The sequence below is a fragment of the Primulina tabacum genome, chromosome 5 (genome assembly GCF_025594145.1).
Source record: "Primulina tabacum isolate GXHZ01 chromosome 5, ASM2559414v2, whole genome shotgun sequence".
Taxonomy (NCBI): Eukaryota; Viridiplantae; Streptophyta; class Magnoliopsida; order Lamiales; family Gesneriaceae; genus Primulina; species Primulina tabacum.
Window position 1 is genome coordinate 20,207,964 of NC_134554.1, and position 26,588 is coordinate 20,234,551.

Below are 26,588 nucleotides of genomic sequence, written 5' to 3' on the forward strand. Positions count from 1 at the left end.
ATTGGAGCATACACACGTTCCCTTCAAAATGTACCGAGTCCGATTTCCACATTTTCCCCAATCTCCACTGTTTCAGTAAGGCGCGGTCTGTTGTTGGCTCTTGTCCTAGCCCTTCTTCTACAAGGCACTTCACATCTCTCGCATGCCCGGCAACTGATCAATTCGCTCTCATGGCCTTTTCGCAAGCCGGCAGCGGAAAGGGTTTACTTTCGCGCCTAGAACCCTTTTTCAAGGTTCGTATTTGAGCTAGCAAACATTTGTTTTTTTCATTCTTGTAGACATCTCTACAAACACCTGATTCACATTATAGGAAAATGTAGCTATCTTCGAATTAATATGGGAAATTTTTATTGTTTCTGAGTTTGCAGTGCAGCTCTTTTAGAAGCAGGAGTCGAGCTCAGTCTACTTCTGCTACGGGTGTGTGATCTTATTTCTTAGTTTTGGAATTTTATGACAAATATAGTTGAGTAGAGACATCTCATTCGAATGTGGATGGATTTTGTATCAATTCCTGTTGCATGAGCTGATTTTATTAATGCTAACACACTGGTAACGCCGGCTGTAATTATATTCTTTTTAAAAAACGAAACCCATTTTTACTTTTTCTCTTTAGTTTTTCATTTGAGCACATACTTTTTTAACGGATAAACGTGCAAGAATATCTTAAAGCCAAAGAGTAGGTTATTATGTGGTAGAATTTTCTGAACTTATTAAGCATTCCACAGTTTTCTTTGGAACAAATTTGGTATCATAAGATTGCCTACCCCTTAAACGATGGCTCACTCTGGATGAAAATTATTCACCGGTCAATCTTCGGCATATTCAACCCTATTGAGAATTTAATTGCAAATCATATTATCGACACTTGCACCACAATTAACCCTTCTTAGATTCAAGCGTTTTGTTGCATTATATTTCAATGTGGCTACATAAATATGATAGGTATGTGATCCAGTCAATTCTGTGGTTGCCCCAGCTCCAGAAGTTTGTAGAACACAAGGGACATAGATGACAACAAAGGAAAAGGAAAATAGAAGAAACATATTTCTGCAGATTTTGCTTGATGCCTTCATTCATGTATTCATTATGTATGTAAAGACAGCTACATGAAAGTGGCTGAAGCCATTTATCACTATAACTATCATCAATATATACTACATATTGGAGCATATACCATGTGATCTTGTTGGGAACTAGAAACTTCTGCCTTCTCAGAAACACAAATGATATAATTTTTCTGCCAATGAAGCTCATTTCTTTTCCACCTCTGCACTTGAGGGCTGATGGCCCTAGATGAGATGCTCAATTAGCTATTGGTTGTTGGGCTTGTTTCTCTGTCCACGACGATCAGACGACAGCGTTGATATTTTTATGAAGAAATGGACCAGGATTTGCTTGGTTTCCACAAGGGGCCCCATATGCAAGTTACACGATGGAAGAATTATACCATTCATGCTTTTGATGTGGAAAAAATCACTAGTTCTAAACACTCACTATATTTATGTAAATTAAAGATACTATATGTCAGTGTTGAAAGACAATTATAGTGTCTACAGGCTTCAGCTATTTAGTTGTCATTTTTTCCAAGCATATGATGAATACATGAATGAAGAAATCAAGCTAATTTTGGAGTTCGGGCACTTTCAAATTGCTTGGTTCACATACCTATTATTATTTGGTGATCTCTTTGAAATTTAACATAGCAGGAGGTGATATGGGTATGACTACCATCAGGTAAGTGTCGATAATGTGGAACATGTTACATTTAGATGGGATCAAGGTGCATGTGCAGAACGTTAATAGATAGGCTAGTGATGTCTAGAGTTGACCATCGTAGCCTCGATTTCTCAATGGTGAACAATTTAATTTTTTACATCAGCTATACAATAAATTGTATAGTGACTTATAAGTTTGAGAAGTTCTCCTGCCTTGAAAGCAGCGTTTTCAATTTGGGTTCTTTACTCATGGTCTAAGTTTTGAACTGATGTAGTGTAAGTGTTGGCCTAGGAAAGGGCTACATTTTGGTTAGTGTTGATAATATGGCCCGTGTTCCCATGAAGATGTGGATTAAGGTGAATGCTCAAAATCCTTGTTCGCACGAAGATGTGGATTAAGGTGAATGCTCAAAATCCTTGTTCGCACGAAGATGTGGATTAAGGTGAATGCTCAAAATACTGTTAAGTGGGTGAAAGCCATTTAAAATGGCCGGTGTTGGCTTCACAAAAGGCAGGCATATATGATTCTTTGTCCTCTTTACTAGAAATTTGTGGAGGTGCAAATAATTTTGGAAGGTTCGCCCACATAGAAAGTTTGTCCTTTTGGGTTTGATCTTGATTCTTGTGTTTATGGCCTAGCATATTTAGTATTTTCAATATTCTCGTGTTTTTCTGGGTAAAATGAAATTTTGTCAACTGTTTAGGCCATGTTAATTTTTCAAAATGGAGAAAGCTGGACTCAAGGAAGTTTGGGATAGCAAGGTCACATATATCTTTGTCTTCTCAGATAGTTCTGAAGAAGCTGCATAGTGCAGGTGCTTATTCCAGTTTACAAAATTATATGCAGCTTTTCCGCTACAATTCATGTTGATGTAATATAGGATAGCTTTACACTCTTAACACTGTTAAATTCTTTAGCTTTAAATTTTAACTACAATAGGTCTGTTTCCCGAAATTTCTTGTCATGTTATTACTTTACCTTGTGGTATTGCATTCACTGTCAAGAGGTTAGGACCTTGCTATTTACTGTTAAAGGATATGAAGGTGTAATGATAGTTTTAAATTATTACAGAAGTTTTTTTTTTAAACCTTCAATAAAAGGTAAATAAATGCCAAGTATCCTAAACATAGTTTTATAATGGAGTTCCTGTTACATTTTGTTTCATTATACAATTGCCTTATCTAGGTAAACTTTTTCAGTGCTTCTATGTCAGAATTGTTATTGGTGAAGTTTTAACATAATCTTGCATAGTTGTTCCATGTCCATAGGGTGTCCTTTAGCTTAGTTTTAACTTGAAAGGCGATAAATTTTTTTTATGGTAGCAATAAACTTTTAAAAATAATTATTCAGGGCCCATACAATATTAAATAACAGGTTCTTTTTACAACTTAGGAGTATTGCCTTAGTTGAATGTCGTAATTTTGTGTAAATTCTGAGAAATGAAATTGATTTTGTGGCTTACATGTAAGTGTGTGGGCTATGAATGTGTATATATATATATATATATATATATTGAAACGTCTGCCCTTTTTATTGCTTTAAAAGTATTAGAAATTTTTTTTTTAACACTCAATTTTTGGCCATGACAAATAACACGTGAAAATATTTTTATAAAATATTTTACCCTTTAAAATAAAATCTCAACCAACTAGCATTTTAAAAATCAAGTTCAATAGTCATAAAATGAAATCGTCACCTGTTTTACCCAACCTAAATAAAGCAATAAGTTTGAAAAGTATAGCCCATACTAAACCTCTCAAAAATCTCTCCAAAAAGCATAAATAAATGGTCTTAAAATCTTTAACATAAATCATGAGTCATAAATCATAATGCGGAAAAAGTAGAAGCGTTGGTCCTCGGGTTGTGTGCGCCTTCAGTCCAGTCAAATCACCCGTCAAGTCCTCCCTCAAACTCACCTGCATCCATCACACCTAGTGAGTCTAAAGACTCAACACACCATCATCTTTATAGCAAGTAATACGTAATACAGTCAATATATAACAGTGAAAAATATTTGTACTTAAAATATCGTTTTCATGAAGATGCATAAACTTCAAACATGAACATTTTAGTAAATCTTTTATGATGCATGAACTTTAAATAGAAACATTTTCATAATGATGCATCAACTCTAAGCATAAACATTTTCATGACATGCATCACATAAACCTTAACCTTTTCCTTTTTTTTTTCCTCAACATGACACGACATAAAACATTTTTTTCATGATCATAAACATTTTTCCTTTTCCTTTTCTTTTTTCTTTGTTGAATTCAGATCGTTAATTGTGACTTTCCTCAACATGACATGACATAAAAATCGATGGATCCATCTACATGAAACCGCAGTACTGGGCGGCGGGGACATCAGCGACACTCTCACCGGTCAACTGAGCCTTGGCCTATCATGATCGAATAGAAATACGATCGTCGGGGCTCCCTCTGGGGCTTTCTCCCATAAATGGGCTCCCTCTGGGGCCTTCTCCCCTTACGATATTCCCATTCTTCCTCAAACCTCATAACCTCATATTCGCAATAATGGAGACACGATCGTCGGGCTCCCACTGGGACCAACACCCTCACGACATCGCCATCATTAACGAATTAGTCACAATCACTTCACTTTCTTCAACATTTTTCATTCACATCAATTTATAAAAATCATGAATAACATAACATTTTTCATTTTTGAAACCAAGCATGCAACATGTATTTTAAATGTCTTCCTTAAATCATAAAAAGTCCTTAAACACTTAAAAATCATATTTTAATCATGAACAATTCATAAACATTTAAAAACAATCGTATTATCATAAAAACAGCATTTAGGGCACTGCCATGACCTTTACAAATTTCTAGGTGTAAAAAGACTGTTTTACCCCTAGACTCGACATTTTACGATTTCGACCTTTTTTCGTGATTTCATGACTCTAACATATCCCAAATAATTATTTAAGCCTAAATTAATTTTCCCATAATTTTATTTAGCTTAAATATTAGACTTTTTCATTTATCTTTAATTAACTGTTTTGACGGTGTTTTAATCCCGAAAAATCCCAAACTTTAATATAAAATTCCTAAATTTAGTCTTTTTATATTATTTTAGCTTTTATGAACCACGACTCGACCCCCATGAACCGTTTTTCAATTTTTATTTCGTTAGAAACCCTCTTTTGACACTTAAACTTCAACCCTGAGCCAACTTTCGATTTTTACGAGTTACCCCCGAACCATGTTGATCCAAAACTTGACCAACCCCCTAAGGTAACCTACTGGACTCTCAAACCACCAAGGAACCCATCCTAAAGCCAAAAACGAAGCACCCCAATTCACTCCTATTCTGGCCGAGGACTCCCCTTAATGCTAGGACTCTTCTTGTGCGTCCAGGCTCCTACTCGTGAGTCCAGACCCTGAACCAGTCACTCACCCACCTTTCTAGGACTCTAGTGCATCGTCTGGACCCGGCCCTTGAACCCCAGACCGAGCCTCCTACCCTGCACGAGCGGCGCAACCCTGCGCGCTGTGCTTGTACCTCACGGGTAGAGTCCTAGCATGGCTAGGACTCCTTCCCCCGCCCCAAACTCGAGTCCTAGCCTGGCTAGGACTCTGCCCTTGACCCTTATCAGCCCCTAACCAAGCACTGGCCCCAGCCTAAGCCTCGCCTGCCCGCTGATACGTGCAACCCGTGCCCTCCCTTTGATAGCAACTACCGTTTCCTTGTTTCCCTTGGCTTCAGCCGTGAGTGTGGAGGTTGAGTGGGACTCTATAACACATAAAACCTTTACTTGTTCATTACTTACCAACATGGCAGTCCCCTAGCATGCATACAACAACTTATTGGCTCCAAAAATCATGAGTTAACATATGCAAGTGCAATATTTCAAAAAAAACAGAAAAGTGCAATTGTGTTCCTCATGCATACGATTTTTAAACAATATTATGATATGATGGATGAGAAAAGGAAGATTAAGGCGTGCCTTTGCGTATAATACGCTCGAATAATCGTTGACGACGAAGAACAGGAGACGACTATGGCTTCTTCTTGCTTGCCTTTCGAAAAATCTCTTTCCAAGTGAGGTGTGTGCTGCTTTGAGTATATGAGGGAGGTGGAGAGTGTTTTCAGAAAACAAAATAGGGTAGCCGATGGTTTTGTTTCTAGAATAGGGTTTTGTGATTTATTTAATACATTAAATACTAATTGATCACTAACTAGACCTTAGGTCTAATAAGCCATTAAATTAGGCCCATTAGTCTATTTAGGATTTAAATAAAATAATAACAAATTTTTCTTTAATTAAATATGTGAATTTGTTAGCCGGGTTGCCAAAAAGCTCATATTTTAGCTGAAAAACCAACGCCGATAAAATTTACGTCCCAGCGTATAAAATCACTTCCAAAACCCTTTATTTTCAAAAATACTAAAAAGCATCGACCATGTTTTTAAATAATTAAAAATAATCGTTTAATAAAAACATTTTCTATTTTTTTCAGCCATCGGTTTCCGTTCCTCGATCGCAACCTGAATAACTTTTAAAAATACATTTTAATGCAACAATGTCGAAAAATATATTTTACACATGCAAATATTCACAACATAAATAATTAATGCAATCAAAATAATTAATTAAAATACAAAAGAATTTAATAATTGCATGCATGTGGTTTGCGTGGACCTTTAAATTTTCGGGGCGTTACATATATATATATATATATATATATATATACGAACTTAGGTCTGCAAGTATAGCATAAATATAAACACATGCGCACACTTAAATATGCACACATTGTATGTTCTTAATGCGCACACAATGACACCTGCGTCTGTGTAACCAAGTACATGCTGGTTGCAAACTTTCTTTATTGGCTCGTTATTGAAGCTGAAAGGTGCAGGGTTTGAAGCCTACTTAGTTGGGGGTTGTGTCAGAGACTTCCTTCTCAATAAAGTTCCAAAAGACTTTGATGTCATCACGACAGCAAGTCTAAAGAAGGTATTAGACTGTCTTAAGTTTATTTCTTTTCGTAAATCAAATCATTTCTTCAAGATATTGAGATTATACATATCTTTTGCAGGTCAAAACTACGTTTCGGTCTGCAATAATCATAGGACGAAGATTTCCAATATGCAGGGTCACAGTAAAAGGCTTTGTAGTGGAGGTTAGTGTATATTATCTAGTTCATCGACCTTCTGAATGCATAACTGTTCAGTCTGTTGTCAGTCCAGTCAAGTAAATTCTAATAATGTATAATTCATCAAAAATATTTCTCCGTTCATTTTCAGGTGTCAAGTTTTGAGACAAGACATGAGCAGTCTTGTAGAAAACAAGTTCACGTTTCTAATTTTCCAATTGGTTGTGATAAAAAGGACCTTGCTCGCTGGAACAATTGCTTGCAAAGAGACTTTACAATCAACAGGTCCAATACTTGTATTGTCTTGGTGTTTGAATATGATATAATATATATGTAATTTTCCTTTATTCGTTGGGGGTGTACGCTTAATGCTTACAATCTCAATTGGTCCAGAGATTCTGCAGAACTCTCTTCAAAGTCTTCTTCTCTTTCTGCTAAGTTTTGAGGAGGAGGCAGCTGGTATTCTTGCCTTTTGACTTTAACAGACATGGACAGCGAGAGTGCATCCATCTCCAGCTGGCCAATTACTGTTGAGTCATCTCTTGCAATGGGTCTATGGGCATCAAAATTCACATGGACCGCAGCTTGCTTTCCCTCATCATTAGCATCAAGAAGTCTCTTCTCTCAAGAGCTTCAGACAGTATATTGGTTTCAACCCATTTGAGTATGTTCTGCTCCAGCTTGGCCTCTTTCTCTAGTACTCTTTCTTTTTAGTCCACCCAAAAATCAAACATTCTCAGTTTCTCTTGCACAAACTCTTCAACCCCAGCTACACACATCATAGTTTGGAATTCAATACACTTCTTATTCTCAGTCAACAACATACTAAACTTGGTCTTCAGACTGTCATATTCAGCATGTTGCAATTGGTTTCATTTGATTTGTCTGGAAAACCCTTGTTTTCTGCTTTTTTTTTTTATCAGAAACTAACAATTTATTATAATAATATTAATTTGGGTTACAAAACAAAGTGGATGAGTGATCCACAAATCAACTCATGAAATATAATCTAGAAACTCGTTAAAAGCGAATAAAACACCAATCCCTGACTAGGTCTGACAAAAGCAAATGTTGAAACATGAGTATGCTAAGCGTCCATCTCGCTACGTTGAATATGATATTCTCCCATAAATCTTCCCAAGAATCTTCCTTGTCGTTGAAAATTCTGTTATTTCGCTGCATCCATACCGACCAAAATATACATTGAACAATAATGCACCAGAAATTCCTGAGGCCCTTGCCATTGAGATATCCGTGCTCCATAACAAGCAAGTCTTTCGAATTTTGTGGAAAAATCCACTCAAAACCTAAGTGTTGCATAACCTTGATCCAAATACGTCTCGTAAAAGAACAATGTATCAATAGATGATCTTGGTTCTCCTCATTTTCCTTGTACAAAGCGCACCGCTGTGGACATAAAGCAGAACCCGAATTTCTTTTCTGCAGTTTATCATTTGTTTGCAATTTTCCCAGCGCAACTATCCAAGAGAACACCTTCACCTTATGTGGGCTTGGGACTTTCCAAATGTTAGTGACGAAAGGGAATTTGGGAGTGTTAATGTGCAGGGAAAAAGAGGAGTAAAGTGAATTAACAGAAAAGACACCCGAAGGATCCCCTAACCAAACCCTTACGTCCGCCAAACCCACTCTCAAAGATGAAGACTCTAATACCCCCGTAAGAGAAGTGAATTCTTCCAACTCGAAGTTATACAACCCTCTTCTAAACTGCACATCCCACTGAACGACAGAAAGACCTTGATTAACCGAAACCGAATAGAAGTGATTAATTGGTTTGTTAGTGGACAAAGAGAAAGAAATAAACGAGGATAACACTCTTGGAAAGAACACAGACCCACTCACCTATCCTCCCAAAACCGAATGAGATTCCCTCCCTTAAGCACAGAGCCAATCAAGTGCTGACAATGAGGATGAGACCGAGAGATAAACTTCCAAGAGAGTGTCATCCGCAAATTGAATGTGTGAAATTTCTATTTTATCTCTCCCAACCTCAAGCCCTCTGACGACCTTTGACGTTTTTGCCATGTCAACCAATCTCCCTAACCCATCAATCACTAAATTAAACAGAAAAGGGGATAAGGGGTCTCTTTGTCTGGGCCCCTTTCCCCTTTGATCTTCCCTCTTGGTCTCCCATTGATGAAAATTGAATACGAAACATTAGAAACGCAACCCGTGATCCACTTCCTCCACTTAACCCCAAAGCCCTTCTTTTGAAGCACAAAATCTAAAAATCTCCAATCCACGTTATCGTAAGCCTTTTCAAGATCAACTTTCATTATCCATCCTTTCTTCTTTTTCCTTCTGTACTCCTCCACAACTTCATTGGCTATAAGGCAACAATCTGTAATCTGTCTGCCTTGAATGAAAGAGGAGGCAGTTGGTAGTCTTTCCTTTTGACTTTAACAGACATGGACAGGGAGAGCATCCATCTCCAACTGGCCAATGACGTTGAGTCATCTCTTGTAGTGGGTCCATGGGCATCAAAATTCTGCCTCTTTTGGTTGATCATGGACCTCAATTGCTTTCCCTCATCGTCGGCATGAAGAAGTCTCTTATCTCAAGAGCTTCAGACAGGAGATTGGTTTCAACCCAATTGAGTGTGCTTTGCTACAGCTTGGCCACTTTCTATAGTACTCTGTCTTTATAAGAGCAGCAAAATGGACCCTTGTTCTGTAGTCCCACCCAAACATTCTCAGTTTCTCCTACACAAACTCTTCAACCTCAGCTATACACATCATAGTTTGGAACGTAGACGCATCTTATCATTCTCAGTCAACAACATACTAAACTTGGTCTTCATACTATCATAATCAACATGTTGAAACCGGCTGGTTTCTTTTGACTTGTCTGGAAAACCCTTGCTTTCTGCTTCACTTCCTCGAATAACTGAGAGTTTTTTGTACTCCTCATATCATGTAGCGCAGTGATCAAATCATCTCGTGTAAATTAATTAGAACTAAAATCAAATATCTGAACATCAGTGAGATCAAGCTCAGCATTAGTTATCACATATTGAAGTGGTTCATCATCACTCTCACTCAAAGAACACTCCGTGCTGGTTGAGTCTAAGTCTCGTCAGCCCACTAGTTTTCTTTCCTCAGCAACTAGATCATTCTGGTCGCTCTTCTTCTTGAAAGATCTTTTCTGATCTTGGGGTCTTTTCTTTTTTTCCCCCCCTCGACCTGGTGCAATCAGCAATGAGTGGCCTTTCTTTCCGCAGTTGTAGCAAACTTGGTCCTCGTCAGCTTGCTCTTTCTTGAAATTGGTTTTGCGGCTTGGTCTCTTGAAAGTCTTCTTGTTCTTCCTCATTAATTTGCCAATTTTCTTGAAAAACATAGACATGACACCATTGCTCAGCTGTTTTGCAGACTTCCTGTCAGGAGCTTCTGTAGCACCCAATGTCGTTATTGGTATGGTTCTTCTATTCTGGTCCCCAATTCGACGTCATAAGCTTTTACATCAACAAATAGGTCGTGCAGCCCGAGCTTATTTAGATCTTTGGATTCTCGTATGGCTATATTCTCGACATCCTGTTCCCTGAGAAATGCTTTAATGATCTTCAATGCAACCTCTCTATTGCTGTAATTTTGCCTAGAGTAGCAAGTTCGATCACAATGTTGTTAAATTTTTGATCGAACTCGTTCATGGATTCTCTGAACTTTATCTCGCTATTTTCAAACTTTTGCATGGCAACAGAGAGACAATTCCGTACTTGATTGCAAATTTTTCCGGTTATCGTAGGTCTACCCAAGAGTGAATCTTTCTATTTCACTGGCCTATAATCAATCTTTCCTTTGCTTACGGCCCTCGCTCTCAAGACTATCAAAGATAGTAAGGAGATTTTTCAATGAGCCTTAGGGTTCATTTTCCTTCGTCTGGTCATTTTTCTCGCACAACTACATCAACTATGACGAATTGTGTCTTAAATTACAACTACTTTCATATTTGCGGAAAAATTTAAAATTTTCTTATTAAATAATTTGTTATAAATATATCTCGTAAAATAAATCACGGTCACCACTCATACTAAAAATAAAGTTAATATTAACTCTCCATCATTTGAAAACCACAACAAAAAATACAAGTATAAAACATTAATCATAATTTGAAAAATCCAACATAATATAAAAAGTCTCAACTTACTAGTCACCAATACTAAGGCGTAAAATTAGAGAAAATAGTTTTAAATGTGCATAATTAAAATTCTCGTGAACTACACGGTTCTCGGGTTTGCATTGCCGCTAGTCCGAGCTTGCTAACTGGTCACCACCTCCCGTCTCCTCAACTACATCATTTGCATCGATCAAGTCTAGTGAGTCTAATGACTCAACATGCATAAACCGTGAATTACAAGTAATACGTAATAAAATCCATGCAATTTAAACATAGCTCGTACATAGCATAATATAAGTATAAATATGTATAACGCGACTTTCTTGCATAAACAATTTCATAAAATCATATTTTCGTGCTCATCATTGTAAAAGTAATCAGAAATCATTTTGTTTAGAGTTCTGTTCAATACAAGTGGCCCATAACATAAATCGTTTGATCAAACTAAGTCACAGTAATGGACCGACAGAGATCACCACAGCCCTTGGATTGTATGTCCACTCCCTAACGTAACATAATTCCTCCGAAAAGGTTGGAGAGGTCTCCGGACACATTCTCCGGAGACCTAACCCGTAAAGACCATGGGTTTTGTGTGTTAGTGTGTGTATTGTGTGTTAGTGTGTGTATTCTGCGCGCGCGTGAGTTGTGTTTGTGATATAGGGTGGACTTCTTCTTGTATTTAATAAGATAATGACTAGGTGTTTAGTTTAAATAAATCACCATTTAAAATTACTAATTAAGACCTCCAATTTTTGAAATTAAGAGTCCTACGAATTTTTAATTATACCCATAATTAAATACTACCTAATTTAATTAATTAAGTCATTAAAATAATTATTAAAATATTGTATTTCGAGTGGAATAATTTAATTCTCTTATTTTCGAATTTTGCTAATTAAAATGCTTAACATGCCTTTATTTCACTTGATAAATTAAATTTAGCCCTTAAATGCTAAAATTCATAATTCCTTTAAAATACTTAATTTCTCGGCTTAAATAAAAATATAACTTAAATTTTTAATATCTTAATCGTCTTGGTCTCCTTTCTCGGTTCGACATCGAATATTTGTCTGAAAGATAAAACTCGATAAAACATCTTAAATTGCATAATAAAATTAATATATATACATTTAAAATAATTTAACACATAGCATGCATTACTTAGATTATTAACTAAATAAATAAATTAATTCAATCATGCATGATGTTTATGTGTACTAGTTTTTGGACACTACAGTTCCTCTCCCTATAAATAAATTTCGTTCTCGAAATTAAGGCTTACGAAATAGCTTTGGGTAGCGACTCCTTATATCGGCTTCGGTCTCCTAAGTAGCTTCCTCATCGGAATGATTCAGCTACTTGACCTTGACCAACTTTTTGACTTTATTCTGCAGTCTCCTTTCCTGTCGGTCTAGAATCTGAATAGGCCTTTCCTCGTATGATAGGTTCGATGATAGCTGTAACAGCTCAAAGCTTAGTACATGTGAAAGATTTGCCATGTACTTCCTTAGCATCGAAACGTGGAATACATTGTGTACAACTGCCAGATTCGGCGGTAGTGCTACCCGATAAGCTAGTGGTCCCACTTTCTCAAGGATCTCGAATGATCATATGAATCTTGGACTTAATTTGTCTTTCTTTCCAAATCTCATAATGCCCTTAATAGGTGTTATTTTTACAAAGACGTGGTCTCCTACGGCAAATTCAAGGTCCCTTCTCTTGTCAGCGTAGCTCTTCTGACGACTCTGAGTAGTCTTTATCCTGTCCTTGATTTTGACTACAGTCTGCTGAACAATCTCTGGATCAAGTTCTGATCTCTCCCCGACCTCATCCCAGTGAATAGAAGATCTGCACTTCATTCCATATAATGTCTCGTAAGGAGCCATACCTATAGATGACTGGAAGCTGTTGTTATAGGTGAACTCCACTAGAGGTAGTTTCGATTCCCAATTCCCATAGAAATCAATCACACATGCACGCAGTAGATATTCTAAAATCTATAGCACCCTCTTGGACTGACTATCTGTCTAACGATGTAATGCTGTACTGAATTGCAATTTCGTCCCCATTCCGGAATGCAAACTCTTCCAAAGGAAGATGTGAACCTCGGGTCTCTGTCAGATACGATGGTAACTGGAATCCGTGCAATCTGACTATCTCCTGTATATAAAGCTCAGCATACTGCATCATAGAAAAAGTCGTCTTTATCTGCAAGAAATGCGCCGACTTGGTGAGACAATCAACGATTACCCAAATGACGTTAGATCCTCTGACTGACCTCAGCAAACCGACTACGAAATCTATGGTAATATTCTTTCATTTCCACTCGAGTATAGGAAGAGGCTTGAGCATCCCTGCTGGTCTCTGATGCTCTGCTTTCACCTGCTGTCAAGTTAGACATTTATATACAAAGCGTCGAATGTTTCGTTTCATTCCTGGCCACCAATAAAGCATCTGCATAGTCTTTATACATCTTGGTACCCCTGGGCGCTTCTGACAAAATGTGTCTTCTAATCGAATCATCTCTAGGTACCCAAATCCTTCCTCTATACCTCAGAATCCCATCGCTCACTGTCTAAAGCTTACGGCCTTTAGATTCATCACTTGATCGCCATTTTTGCAATTACTCATCAGTTGACAGTCCACTATGAATACGGTCTATCAAAGTGGACTGTACTGTCAAGGTAGATAATCTAGGAGCTCAGCCGCTAGGATAAACCTCGAGATCGAATTTCTGCATCTCTAGCTGTAGAGGTCTTTGTTCCGACAGTTGCGACATAACTTTTGCTTTTCTACTCAAGGCATCGGCGATTACATTGGCTTTTCCCTGGTGATAACTGATATCACAGTCATAGTCTTTCACCAACTCTAGCCACCGTCTCTGTCGCATGTTAAATTCCTTCGGGGTGAAGAAATATTTAAGACTCTTGTTATCAGATAACTCCAGATCGTGAGTCAGATAATTCTTTTCACTTCAACTGTCTGGAGGCATATGCGATGACTCGGCTATGCTGCATCAATACCACGCCTAATCCGAGCTTAGAAGCATCGGTGTACAACACAAAGTTGCCTTGCCCTAATGGCATGGCTAAAACTGGCACTTTTATAAGAGCTTGCTTCAAAGTGTCGAAGCTCTTCTGGCAGTCAGCACTCCATAAAAACTTGACATTCTTCTTCGTCAAGGAGGTGAGCGGCATTGCAATAGAAGAAAATCCCTGGATGAATTTTCTGTAGTAACCCGCTAAGCCCAAGAAACTGCGGATCTCTGATGCGTTCTTCGGCTCCATCCATTCCTTCACTGTTTTCACTTTGGACGGGTCAACTTCAATGCCACTACTAGAAATAACATGTCCCAAGAATGCCACTTTCTCTAACCAAAATTCACACTTGCTGAACTTTGAAAACAACTTACGATTTTGCAAGACTTGCAATGCGGTACGCAGATGCTGGTTATGCTCTTCCTGGTTCTTCGAATAAACGAGGATGTCATCTATGAATACGATGACAAACTGGTCTAAGTGAGGCTGAAATACACGATTCATGAGATCCATGAAGATCACTGGAGCATTTGTCAACCAAACGGCATCACTAGGAACTTGTAATGCCCATAGCGAGTTCTGAAGGCTCTCTTGTGCACATCTGCGTCTTTCATTCTCAGCTAATGATACCTAGAGCGAAGATCTATCTTAGAAAACACAAAAGCTCCTTGCAATTGATCGAATAAATCCTCGATCCTACGCAGTGGGTACTTATTCTTCACTATAACTATATTCAGCTTCCGGTAGTCGATGCAAAGCCTCACGCTTCCTTCCTTCTTCTTCACGAAGAGTACTGATGCACCCCAAGGTGAGCAACTAGGGCGTATGAATCCTTTATCCAGTAGCTCCTGTATCTGCTGTTTGAGTTGCTTCATCTTTGTAGACGCTAAACGGTACGGTGCCTTGGAGATTGGCATGGTACTCTGCATAAGATCAATGAAAAACTCCTCCTCGGGCTTAGGTGGAATGCCCGCAATGTCGTTAGGAAACACGTCAGGAAAATATCTGACAACTGAGACGTCCGCTACTGTCTAATTGGTAGTAACAAGGGCTGAAATAATGGTCGCCAAGAATGCCTAGCACCCCTTATGCATAAGCTTGCTCGCCCGAAGGCATGATATCATCCGCGGCGTGCTGTTGCGTCCACTTGGCTCGAATACGAACTCCTCTTCACCTAATGGTCTGACCCTCACTGATTTTCGTTGGAAGTCGATTGACATCCCATTTTTCGACAACCAATCCATTCTCAGAATGATGTCAAACTCGGGCATCGGTAATACTATGAGGTCAGCATAGACTATGTGGCCCTGTAGCTCGAGACTCGAGTCTTTGGCCACACTCGAAGTAGACAGTTCCTCCCTAGATGGAACGATCACAGAATAAATCACATCCAGCTTAGTGGGCTTGACTCCCAAATAACTCACAAAGCCGTCTGATATAAAAGAATGAGTAGCCTCGGAATCTAACAGAACATTCGTGGCTATCCTTGCTATATAGATCCTTCCTGAGATAATATTAACATACACTCAACTTAACAACACCCAAAAAGGACTACACTTAATTTCATGCACATGCTGAATTCACTATCTTAAGGTTCTCATAGAAATTTCGAATAAATAAGATAGTGACAACAGCCCACGTCCTAACCTACTATCCAAGCCCTTAAGACAGCCCCGAACTATGACCAAGGCCCAAAATAAACGTGGCAACAGCTCCTTGAAGAGAACAGCCCAAGGAACGCAATATGACGCCTATGTGCTTCTCACGACTCCATGCTTAAACCAACGGGGACCGGACCCGAACCCAGCCCTAGACTCGAACCTTAGACACCACTTAAGCCCTTGGTTGAGCCCTTTCCAGCCCAGACCCGCAGCCCAGACCCGCAACAAGCCAAAGCCGTGACAGCCCCTTCCCGCGAGCCTTCCTGTGCACAGCTGCACGTTTTTGGTTCCAGACATCTACCCAGCGAACCAGCCCATGAACCACCCCGTCTAGGCTCTCCCTAGGACCTTAAGACATGCCCCAAACCATAGCCAACAGCCCCTAACAAGCCCATGCACTGAACTGCACCAGCGAACCACCTACAGCCCCTTACATGCACATGCTCAGCTGTAGTGTTTCTGGTTCCAGCGCTTTCCCTAGCCAACCAATCCGTGAACCGCCTTAACTAGGGTCATCCTAGGACCCTTAGACACCGCCTAAACCATAGGCCCGAGCCCAGGTCAAGCCACACGCTAAACCCCATGCCCGAAGCCGTACCTTATCGCCTGCGTGCAGCTTGTGCGTAAAGCCTCTTCCATGAGTACCAGACCGTGTCTAGCCCTTACCAGCCATCATCCATGACCCAAAACACCCCTAAAGCTTACCCATAACCAGCAGCAATGTCCCAGGAGAGACCAGCCGAAGGCTTCAATCAAGAAACTCAGGAATACATATGAAACATGCCACAAAATTTTCAGAAAACGGTTTCCATTGTTTTAATCGCATGTTTGCATATAAACAATAAATTTTCATGCATAATTTGTATCAACATACATGATATGACAAGATCGATGCATAAAAGAAGGATTGAAACATGCCTTTGCGTTTTTAAACGCCCGAACCGTCGAATATCGTTGCGGGGAAAACGGTGGGCGATCGGAGCGGCGTTTCGGTTGTTTTTCTTGCGTAAAAGGGCCGTGAACCAACTGTTCTACGTGTGGGTGTGTGATCGGTGATGATAGAACCAAGAAAATACAAAGAAATTGAGGCTCCTAAGCTCAAGCCGTCTCGGCTGTTTGTGTGTGTAGCTAAGGTGTTTTAGTGTGTGTGACTATGTGTGCGTGAGTTGTGTTACGAGAATTGGGTTTGGTGGTAGGGTTAGGACTCTTTTATAGATTATTTAGGATGTTAATTAGGTTTAAATAAAAGGGCTTTAGTTTAGTTCATTAGTAAACAATTAGATAAACACTAGATAAATAAATTAATATCTCATCCCTTAATTTAAAAGATTGACCCCAAATTTTGAAGATTTCAAATTTAAATACTTGAAATCCTAATCCAACTTGAATACTAATTAAATAAATTAATTATGTCATAAAAGTCATTATAAAATATTTTACCCCAAATTTAAGAAATAAATCTTTTAATTTTTTTAAAATTAACATTTTAAACGCTTAAAATCTTATAATTCGCCAAAAAATTAATTTAGATTTTAACATACTAAATTCGTAAATCATTTAAAATAATTAATTTTCTATGCTTAAATAAAAATATAACTTAAATTCTTTGACATCTTAATCGTCTTCGATCTCCTTCCCCCGGTTGGACATCGAAGATTCGTCTGAAATCTAAGACTTGAGAAAACATTTTTAATTTTCATAATAAAGTAAATATGTATGCATTCAAAATAATTTGACACTTAGCATGCATTACTTAGATTATTAAATAAATAATTAATTAATTCAATCATGCATGAGGTTTATGTGTGCTTGTTTTTGGTTACTGCAACGGCACAAGTAGGAGGACCAGCTATGCGAACATCACGGCGCAAGATCGGCCGTAATCCATCCATGAAGTGTTTCAGTTTCTCCCTGGAGTAATTAGTTATCAAGGGCAAGAAGTGACACCCCTGCTCGAATTTCCTCACGAACTCCGCCACACTGCGGTCTCCCTGCCTCAATGTCATAAACTCTCTAGTCAGTCGGGAGCGTACCTCATCAGTGAAGTACTTGGAATAGAATACCTCATTGAAGCCTTCCCAAGTCAGGGTGTGCATATTCACCGACACTGATGCTCCTTCCCACCATAATCGAACGTCATCTTTCAGCAAGTAAGTGGGGCGCCCCTAACTCTGTCAGCATCCTGCAGTTCCATAAAGGTAAAGATCACCTCTATGGGCTTATCCATCATTCGGCCACCATAGGATCAGTCGTATCCCCGAAATCCTTAGGGTCCATCCTTAACATGCTTTTATCACACTTGATAAATTAAATTTAGCCTTAAATGCTAAAATTCGTAAGTCCACTAAAATACTTAATTTCTCGGCTTAAAATAAAAATGTAACTTAAATTTTTAATATCTTAATTGTCTCCGGTACTCTTTCCCAGTTCGGCTTTGAATATTTATCTGAAAGATAAAACTCGAGTAAACATCTTAATTGCATAATATATATATATATATTAATTTAACGCATAACATGCATTACTTAGATTATCAACTCAATAAATAAATTAATTCAATCATGCATGGTGTTTATGTGCACTAGTTTTTGGGCACTACATCAACTTCTCCCAAATTTCTTATGTTGTCGAGCAAATCTTGAACATGTCTTGTCTAGTGTCTTGTTGAGGATATCATTGTCAACATTGTCCAGATTTTGTATTCTGCTATCCAATCCATTTTTGGTTTTTCAACCATATGGAGGAGCTCCGTCTGTAATGGCCACAATCGTGTTGACCTTCATGATTTTCATCGGGCTATCTGTGATGACATACCACATGTCATTATCCTGCGCGGACAAATGTGCTTGCTTACGAATTTTCTAATCATCATAATTTTTTTTATAGATCCAGGCAACAAGCAAATAAAAGATAATAAATTGAAACAACATGAAATAAATGATTCAAGGTTTGTTTATGGAAGCTCAATACAAATTCTATTAATCTGTTCAGAAACAAACTTATGACAATTTACAAAATTTACTCTTCTAGTAGCTCGATATAGCAAAGATAGAGTGAAATACAGCAGCAGATGATGTAATAAAATATACTTTGCTTGTGCCTTGAGCATCAAAGTATGTTTCTTGAAAGACTTCTCGAGGACGTGAATGTTTTTCACAAGATAATGCGGAGAATTGGTAATTTCAGTAGTCTTCAAAGTCGGATGAATGGTTCCTTCAATACACGACATTTCCAACATTAGCATTTTTGGAAACGGTCTTCAATTGTGCTATCAGCCGTGCATGCATATGGAGAATGTTACATGTCCTTGTCGTATAGAATAAGACAATAAATGCTTCTTGGACATTAGCTAAATCCGGCAATCAACAACTATGAAATTATGTTCAAGGAGAGAAAAGACTGCTGTAGACTTTGTCTTCTTCTAGGAACATTCTCGATTTAAGCTCTAAGTAGCCTGGCTAATGTACTGTCGTTATTTGTCTATTGCTGGCTCGTGCAGCTGATGCAACTTAATGCTGCTAGATATGGGGGCTTGATAGGGCAGCTTGATAAGCTGGCTTGATAAGGAAATCTTCTGGCAAGTTTAAGACAGATCGGTTAGATGCCTTAGAGGGTCCAACTTGCTCTGATAGCCTCTAGCAAAATGCTAGTATCATCCAGCCGGATCTTCCAGCATCATTCAAACCACTAGCAATTGTCCAGCAGCACATACAACAGACATCCTAGCAGAAACTAAACAACCAGCTAGACAACTTAACAACTAGAAATCATATTTTTACATTTGTTATCACCAAAACTTAAGAAAATTTTAACCTCGAAATCATTCTGGCAAGATAGGTGAACAAGGGAGGAAGTCCCAAAACCCGGTAATATAAACCGATATAACCAGTTTGTTCCTTAATCGACCCATAACTCGATCCTTGACTCAAGCTGATAACAGAGTGTAGGATTTGGTGGCTTGTTTTACCATTTCCAACACATTAGGGAATTGTTTTACGATTGTTCCCTTAATAGACCCATAACTCGATCATTGACTCAAGCATAACAGAGTGAAGGATTTGTTTGCCTGTTTACTGTTTCCAATGCTTTGAGGAATTGTTTTACTGTTTGCAAGAGGATAGGTATGATTACAGATGATAATTAGAATTCCCAGTGGCGCTATTGCATGCAAGTTTTTCTGCTTACATTAAAGATGTCACGGGAGTGTTTAACTGCTTTGCACTATTGTGACACCATGACATGCAATTTTTTCTGCATTTCATAAATTTTCATATTTTTCTCAAGACTCTGAACTAACTGAATTCTAATTTTTGCTTTGGAAATAGCTTATATTATGATCCTTATTCCAACACTATATTCGATTACGCCGATGCAATGACGGACTTGAAGTCTTTGACGGTAAGCTGTATTGCATTAAGACGTAATATATTTGTTTTATTGTTATCAATCTTTTTGTGAAGCTGTTCTTGTTTAACATTCAGCTGAGGACTGTAATACCGGCTCACTTGTCATTCAAAGATGACCAAGGTAGACTTATTCAGCACTTCTATGCGTCAATGCGATAATCCTGGAATCAATATGTGTAGCAAGACGGTTAAATTTAAATACTAATTGGAGTTCTCCATGTCTTTTTTTCAGCCAGAATTTTACGGGGGTTGAGACTTGCAGCTCGTCTTGACTTATCATTTTCAAGGGAGACTGAGGTTGCTATTTGTAACCTCTCTTCATCTGTTGCTGGCCTTAGCATGGTAATTATGAAGTTTGGAAGGATGTCTATTTCCCTGGATATTCTGTCCATTTGGATTTTGTCCTTTCATTTCTTCATGTTGTATTTGAATTTACACTTCTTTCTCCTTGTGATACTTTTGGGCCATATTTTTTTTACATACTACAATCTTTCTTCCTCTGCATGAAACAACTTAATTCCTTTTCATGATCGGAGACCTTCTCAAAATGACTTGATATTTTCCTTCAGTCTAGAATACATCTTGAGATGAATTATATGCTATCATATGGAGCTGCTGAGCCGTCTCTCCTTTTGCTTAAAAGGTTCAATCTGCTAGAAATTTTACTGCCGTTCAATGTAAGTTGATTAGTTTTTTCGAAAACTTAAGACCTTTTTATAGATTTAAGCATCTGATATGGTATAATATATTGTAGGCTGCATACCTTTCCGAACAGGCAAAAAATGGACGTCGCCTACGTTCCTCAATGCTAATGGTTCGCTCTGTTTGCATATTGCAGCGCAGAATTTGATTAATGCGTGTGTGTGTTGTGTGTCTCATCTTTGTTTCTGTCCTGACTTATTTAATTATTTTGTTTTTTCCCTTTTGCTTTGCCTCAATTACTATCTTTTTGCATATGTGATCATATAGTTTGTTTATTCCCTTTCAGAAGTTATTTTTCAATTTGGATCGGTTGATTACATGTGATCGTCCTTGTGATGAATGTTTGTGGTAAGTGGTTCTATTTGATAGTTTACTTTATACTGGCATCATGCACATGTTTATGCACTACGTACTATCAGATTCATGGGGACATATGCCCATCAGTAATTTTACGTTTTACTGGTAGGTAGATTATGAGATTTGGTAAGTTGGTTGCTTCATACCAATTTTTCTAAACCTTTGAGTGTATAGCATTTAGAAAGGGCTGCTGGGCAGACAAGAAATTTTAGTGGCAAGGCATTCTCATTGTCTTTGCCAAGAAATTTATTCCCCATAAGTCTCAAGCATAATGATATCTGTGGAAAGAAAACACTACCTTAAGCTGTAAAATGAAGAAACATGGACTGATAACATTCACTAATGTTTAGCTATATTTCTAATTTAAATCAGATAAATTCGGGTCTTCAACCAATGTCCATGGAATATGATTGCTTTTACTTAAAAGACAATTCTACCCTCCTTGAACAGTAATTGCATATAAGAAAGTAAGAGCCACATTAATGTTTAGAAGCTTGTTTGGACATGCCGGATTTTCCTTCACAATTAACTGTTTTGGCCCTGTTTGGTCAATGGCCGTACATCATTGTAACTAGCTCTCGGCATGTTTAGTCAAAGTAATAGAGTTACGCTACCTGGATGATCACATACTTTACTCATCTATTGGAATTTGAGATATAAATGACTTCATATCATTGTTATACTTATCAGATCATTAAGCACTTTCCTTAGAAAAAGTATCCGTGTTTGACACCATAAGCACACATACTTTACTCAGCAAAAGAGAACTGTGACCCTTCAAAGCGTAGCACTTTGCATCCTTGACAGGATTCTAATGTAGTTTTGGGAGATCAATTTCATCAAGGTCAGTTTTTTCGTGCCAGGCCAGGGTTTTTTCCCACGAGCAAAGTGTTATCCCACTGAATATAAGTTGAAAAATTATTTTTTATTGACCATGGAAGGTATAACAATTGCTATGTTTTACTTTGCTATGTTTTACTTTGCTATCATCTTTCACATATTTTTTTTCAGTTTGCCCGAGTAATGAAGTTACCTTATTAAAGTATATTGCTTTGTGCTGATCATTTTGTGAACAGAATCCTCACGGATGGCAAATCTTTTCCATGTTAGATGTAATTTCAGTGGTTGCTAAAATCTAATGTTAAAGCTGTTGGTTATCCCAGAATTGATAATCATTGTGAATTGTTTCTCAACTATTTCTGAAACAGTAAAGACATCTTTCACATATTATTTTTTTCAAGTTTGCCCGAGTAATGAACTTACCTTATTAAAGTATATTGCTTTGTGCTGATCATTTTGTGAACAGAATCCTCACGGATGGCAAATCTTTTCCATGTTAGATGTAATTTCAGTGGTTGCTAAAATCTTATGTTAAAGCTGTTGGTTATCCCAGAATTGATCTTGAAGTCGTATCTTAATCATTGTGAATTGTTTCTCAACTATTTCTGAAACAGTAAAGACTGTACCAAATCACATTTTCCATTCTCTCTTCCTAAAGTAGTTTAATAAAATTTAGCCCACAATTTCTTTAAGGTTATTAACAGTTGGATAAAAATATCTTTTAACGTTTTTATTGGTGTTTAATGCAACAGGGTTGCTTTATTGGCATTTCACCTGGCACTGTTTAATAATCCTCAAAATGCTGTCGTGGCTTTGACTCTTGCTTCCCTTTTTTCTCATGGAACGTGGGAGGAAAGTGTTAATTTTGCAAGAAAACATGCTCCAGTGTCGAGAATTTATGTTCCTGAAATTGTAGCTGGTTTTGACTTCCTATCAGATGATGAAGTTGCAGAAAGAGTTACTAATTTTTCTGTGCAAATGAAAGAATCTGTTGATGTTTTCACCAGCATGGACTGCCTCTTGAAGTCAATGGCCAAGTTCCCAGAATTTTCATGCTCTGGTTTGGTAAGTAAAGCCATTTTCTTTCTCCTTTCATGGTCACTTTTGTCCAAATACCCAGTGTGAGTGGCTATGCTAGTTTATGCATCTTAAGCTTGCAATTTTTTAGATTCTCCCATGACATCTATGATTTGGTGCACGTGAATTTTTTCTCCTATCATTTTTCTCTCTCCTTTTCACTTTCTCATGCATTTGAATATTCTAGCTTAAGTTGATTCTGAATCAACGCAGCCCCTCAAGAAATCCATTTAAGGTTCAAGCGAAAGGAATTGTTTGATCTCATCAGCAATTTTTTGGTACATTTATTAAAAATTCGCTGTGATTTCATAGAGTTGTTATTCCGCACCATTTATATCATTAAATGACCTGCGCTGACTACTAGAACTATAAGCCATGAGCACTACTTGATTGATATTGAAGTCTTAACCGAGAATCAGGAGGTTCTTTGAATGTTAAATTTGGAGTTCTTGTCCATGAACCTTGATGCGGATCAGAGGATAAATAGACATCTCAAAGTTAATTTTTAAAGTTAAAACAATTGAACCTGGTCTCCTTTATTCCTTATTACTCTGTCAATCCCATAATTCCTTTGCTTTTGATTTCTTCTTATATTTAGAATTTTTTCATTGAGAGCACAGTTTTTCCTGCGCTTCAGGACAAATATTATGATTTGGTGATACATTACCGTGCACATTTCTAGTAAAAGTGTTCTATTAAATGCAAACTATAACAACTATTGATAATTTGGAATAATACTTACAAAGACAGTATTCCATTTATTTTCATGCATCTAAATGACTTGATTTTCAAGAAGAAACATCAAAATCTTTTTCCCCAGATTGGACTCCATGTTTTTTCTCACTTTTTGTACTATATATCTTTGACATTAAAGTGAGTTTCATGTGATGTAGATTCAGAACAAGTCTTAGATATTTATCAGTGGGGTGCTTTTGTATTTCAGGTTTCAGTGCCTCGAAAAATGGGGCTACGTTCGAAGGATGTTTTTGACATTCTGTTGGAAGATGTCAGATCTTTGACGGTTTACAAGAAAGGTACAGATATAGATTATAGTTTGCTGAAAGCAGGAGACATAAATGAGATTAGGTTTGTGCTTGGTAAAATAATTATAAACACACTGGTCTGCGGTGCTGTCGAACATATAACTGAAGTTGGAGAAGATGTCGTACCATCAATCGATCCACTGCAAAATTTGGAAGTTTTTGAGGAGATTCGGGTTAAAGACACGCAGAGTATGATAGAATCTAATTACAAACTATTGCCACACAATGATAGCAAGGTAAGTTTGGTCGGGAAAAATGTTTTTATCGAGGATAAACTGAGTGGAAGATCGAAGATGATCGTTACTACCCAGCTAAATGTGTTGCTTCAGAATAAACAAGATTTGTCGAAGACGAACAGACAAGAGGTCACTAATAAATGTCAGAAATTAACTAGTGAAAGTAAAGGCCATTTACTGCAGGATTATATGTCTAAGGATGATGGAAAGTCAAAAACTTTTCAGTTGCCAGACAACACTATATCAGGGAAATACAAGGCAAATCCCACGACACAGAAGAATGTCAACAATGGCGAATACAATCAGAGCTCCCAGAAGCATTTTAATGTTTCAGCAGAGTTTCTGCCTGAAGTGATGAAAATGGTTCCCATGTATAAGGAGAAGGATCAACGACGGGGAATATATAAGCAACGACGAACTGCAAATGAATGTGGGAATTCTGATGTTTCCAATCAAAATTCATCTTTAGATAAGACTGATGAAGATAAGCAAGTCAAAGCCAAGGTACCAAGAGCTGTTGGGACCTTGCTTTCTAGTCTGTTCAAGTGATCGTGGCTCAGTAGCATACTGAATTATACTTTGTTTCCCTCTGGACGACATATGGACGAAGATCAAATTCAGGGTTGCGACCTGGATCACGAAACTGCCGGAGTTTAACCACTTATTTATTTCTGATTTGGTTAGGGATTTGAAGTTTGTATGCTGCTGATAATAGTTTAGTAATGTTTTTTAAAAATTTCTGTAAACATGTATTGTGGATTACTCTACTTTGTAATCCGACCTATTATTTTAATAAATTTTAGTTTCATATGAAAAAAATAATTATACTTTGTTTCCCTCGCGTTCCATCGGTTATTGGGAAGATATAAGTCTGTGCAATTCTCCACATGGAACTTACATGCGCTTGAATGATGAATCTATAAAGTGCAAGGAAACTGGCCGCCATGAAATCCCATTTTTGTTAAACTTTTGTGCTTGAGCTCTACGGAACATCATGTAAAAAAGCTAGAAACAGATGTGTATCAGCTATGAGCTTAATCAAAACGCAGCAGTTCTTGCTCAAATTGATGCATCATCCTTTTGAAATATGAGATAGATGTGCAATTTGACCATGTCTACTTTTAGTCCTTCGGTGTGAAGGAGCTGGGCTGGTATGAGAGAATCAATCTGAGTACGAACCAGGTTATCTTCACAACAAAAAGGGAATAAAAAACGGTAGTTGGTAATCAAATTCAATCTATTTTCATGCGATCAGACCACATTTTGGGAATTCTTGCTTACTACTGTCTTTTTCAGAAACAAAAAATACTACCAAGACAGAATGTCATACAAGACGATAAAGCATATAACAAGTAGGTAATTTTCTTACATCTCCTCCCGGAGCCGAAAGTATCTTCTGGAGAACTTCCAGCTTTCAAAGAGACGAAGAGCCATCACTTTTGAAACATTCAGCATATGTTTTTGAAGCCCAACTTAACGTTAAATAAACATAAATTGCGGCCTTCAATTTTTATCTTATTCATCCCAAATTTATACAATAACACCCAATTTTAACAACGAAAGAAATTAGAAACCTCTAATTGTTTGTCATTTAAGCAACTATTTTGGAAATATTACTTGCATTTAGAATGCGAACAAGTGAGTTCTTCTCAACCTCTAATTTTTCAGTTGTTACAATTTTTTTTAATAAATAAAAAACAGAACTAAACCGTCCTGTTTTTCATACATACATAATTCTTCAAATTCTTCTTTTAGACCTAATTATAGACCTTTTTCAATTGGTTGAAAGGGCAGGAAAAGATTCTTAGCTTAGCGACGGAATTGACAGTCGTTAAACTCCTTTTTTTAGGACTATAACTCCATAGAAAATGGACGTTAGTCAGCATTTTAAACTCAGTTTACCAATTAGTTTGTTGTATAGTTGGGTATCTTACACAGTCATCTGGTTCGTGAGCATCTTTAGCCCAAAAGGTAGCACTTGCTAATATTTTTGTGAGTATTATATGTCTCTAGTATTGTTTTACTAACTGAATCTTATCTTATATGGATTGTAGACTAACGGGCAACAAATAATGTAACTAGATATTTTGAAGCATTTGTAGATTTTCGTCAAGTTCCTTGCAGCATAATCGAGATTTTCTTGCACTGAAAATCTCCAGTAAAAATAATTGAAAAGTTCAAGCTCAATGTGATCACAAGTGCACAATGCAAGTTATAATATAGTATATAAAAATACATATGTCGTTCCATCG

At 37.6% G+C, this 26,588-nt stretch overlaps 1 protein-coding gene across 2 annotated transcripts; it reads left to right on the forward strand.

The window, feature by feature from the left end:
• LOC142547258 (uncharacterized) lies at positions 1–25,112 on the forward strand. 2 transcript variants are annotated; one of them, XM_075655445.1, is made up of 15 exons: positions 1–233; positions 369–417; positions 943–1,088; positions 2,420–2,524; positions 6,603–6,706; positions 6,789–6,872; positions 6,997–7,130; positions 20,001–20,073; positions 20,157–20,202; positions 20,314–20,423; positions 20,651–20,758; positions 20,836–20,895; positions 21,070–21,131; positions 22,733–23,045; positions 24,001–25,112. In XM_075655445.1, exons 3-15 carry the CDS (start codon positions 1,064–1,066, stop codon positions 24,883–24,885), a joined length of 2,109 nt encoding a protein of 702 aa, XP_075511560.1. In that variant the 5' UTR covers positions 1–233; positions 369–417; positions 943–1,063; the 3' UTR covers positions 24,886–25,112. The 2 variants fall into 2 exon arrangements, with proteins under 2 accessions (XP_075511560.1, XP_075511559.1); XM_075655444.1 differs by lacking the exon at positions 943–1,088 and having other exon boundaries at positions 2–233.
• The last annotated feature ends 1,476 nt before the right edge of the window (positions 25,113–26,588 follow it).

Coding starts and splice junctions, on each gene's coding strand:
- LOC142547258 (XM_075655444.1), top strand. CDS start 171: ATGGCCTTTTCGCAAGCCGGCAGCGGAAAGGGTTTACTTTCGCGCCTA. Junction 6,873..6,996: donor TAAAAGGCTTTGTAGTGGAG/GTTAGTGTATAT, acceptor GTTCATTTTCAG/GTGTCAAGTTTTGAGACAAG. Junction 7,131..20,000: donor AGAGACTTTACAATCAACAG/GTCCAATACTTG, acceptor CTTTGGAAATAG/CTTATATTATGATCCTTATT.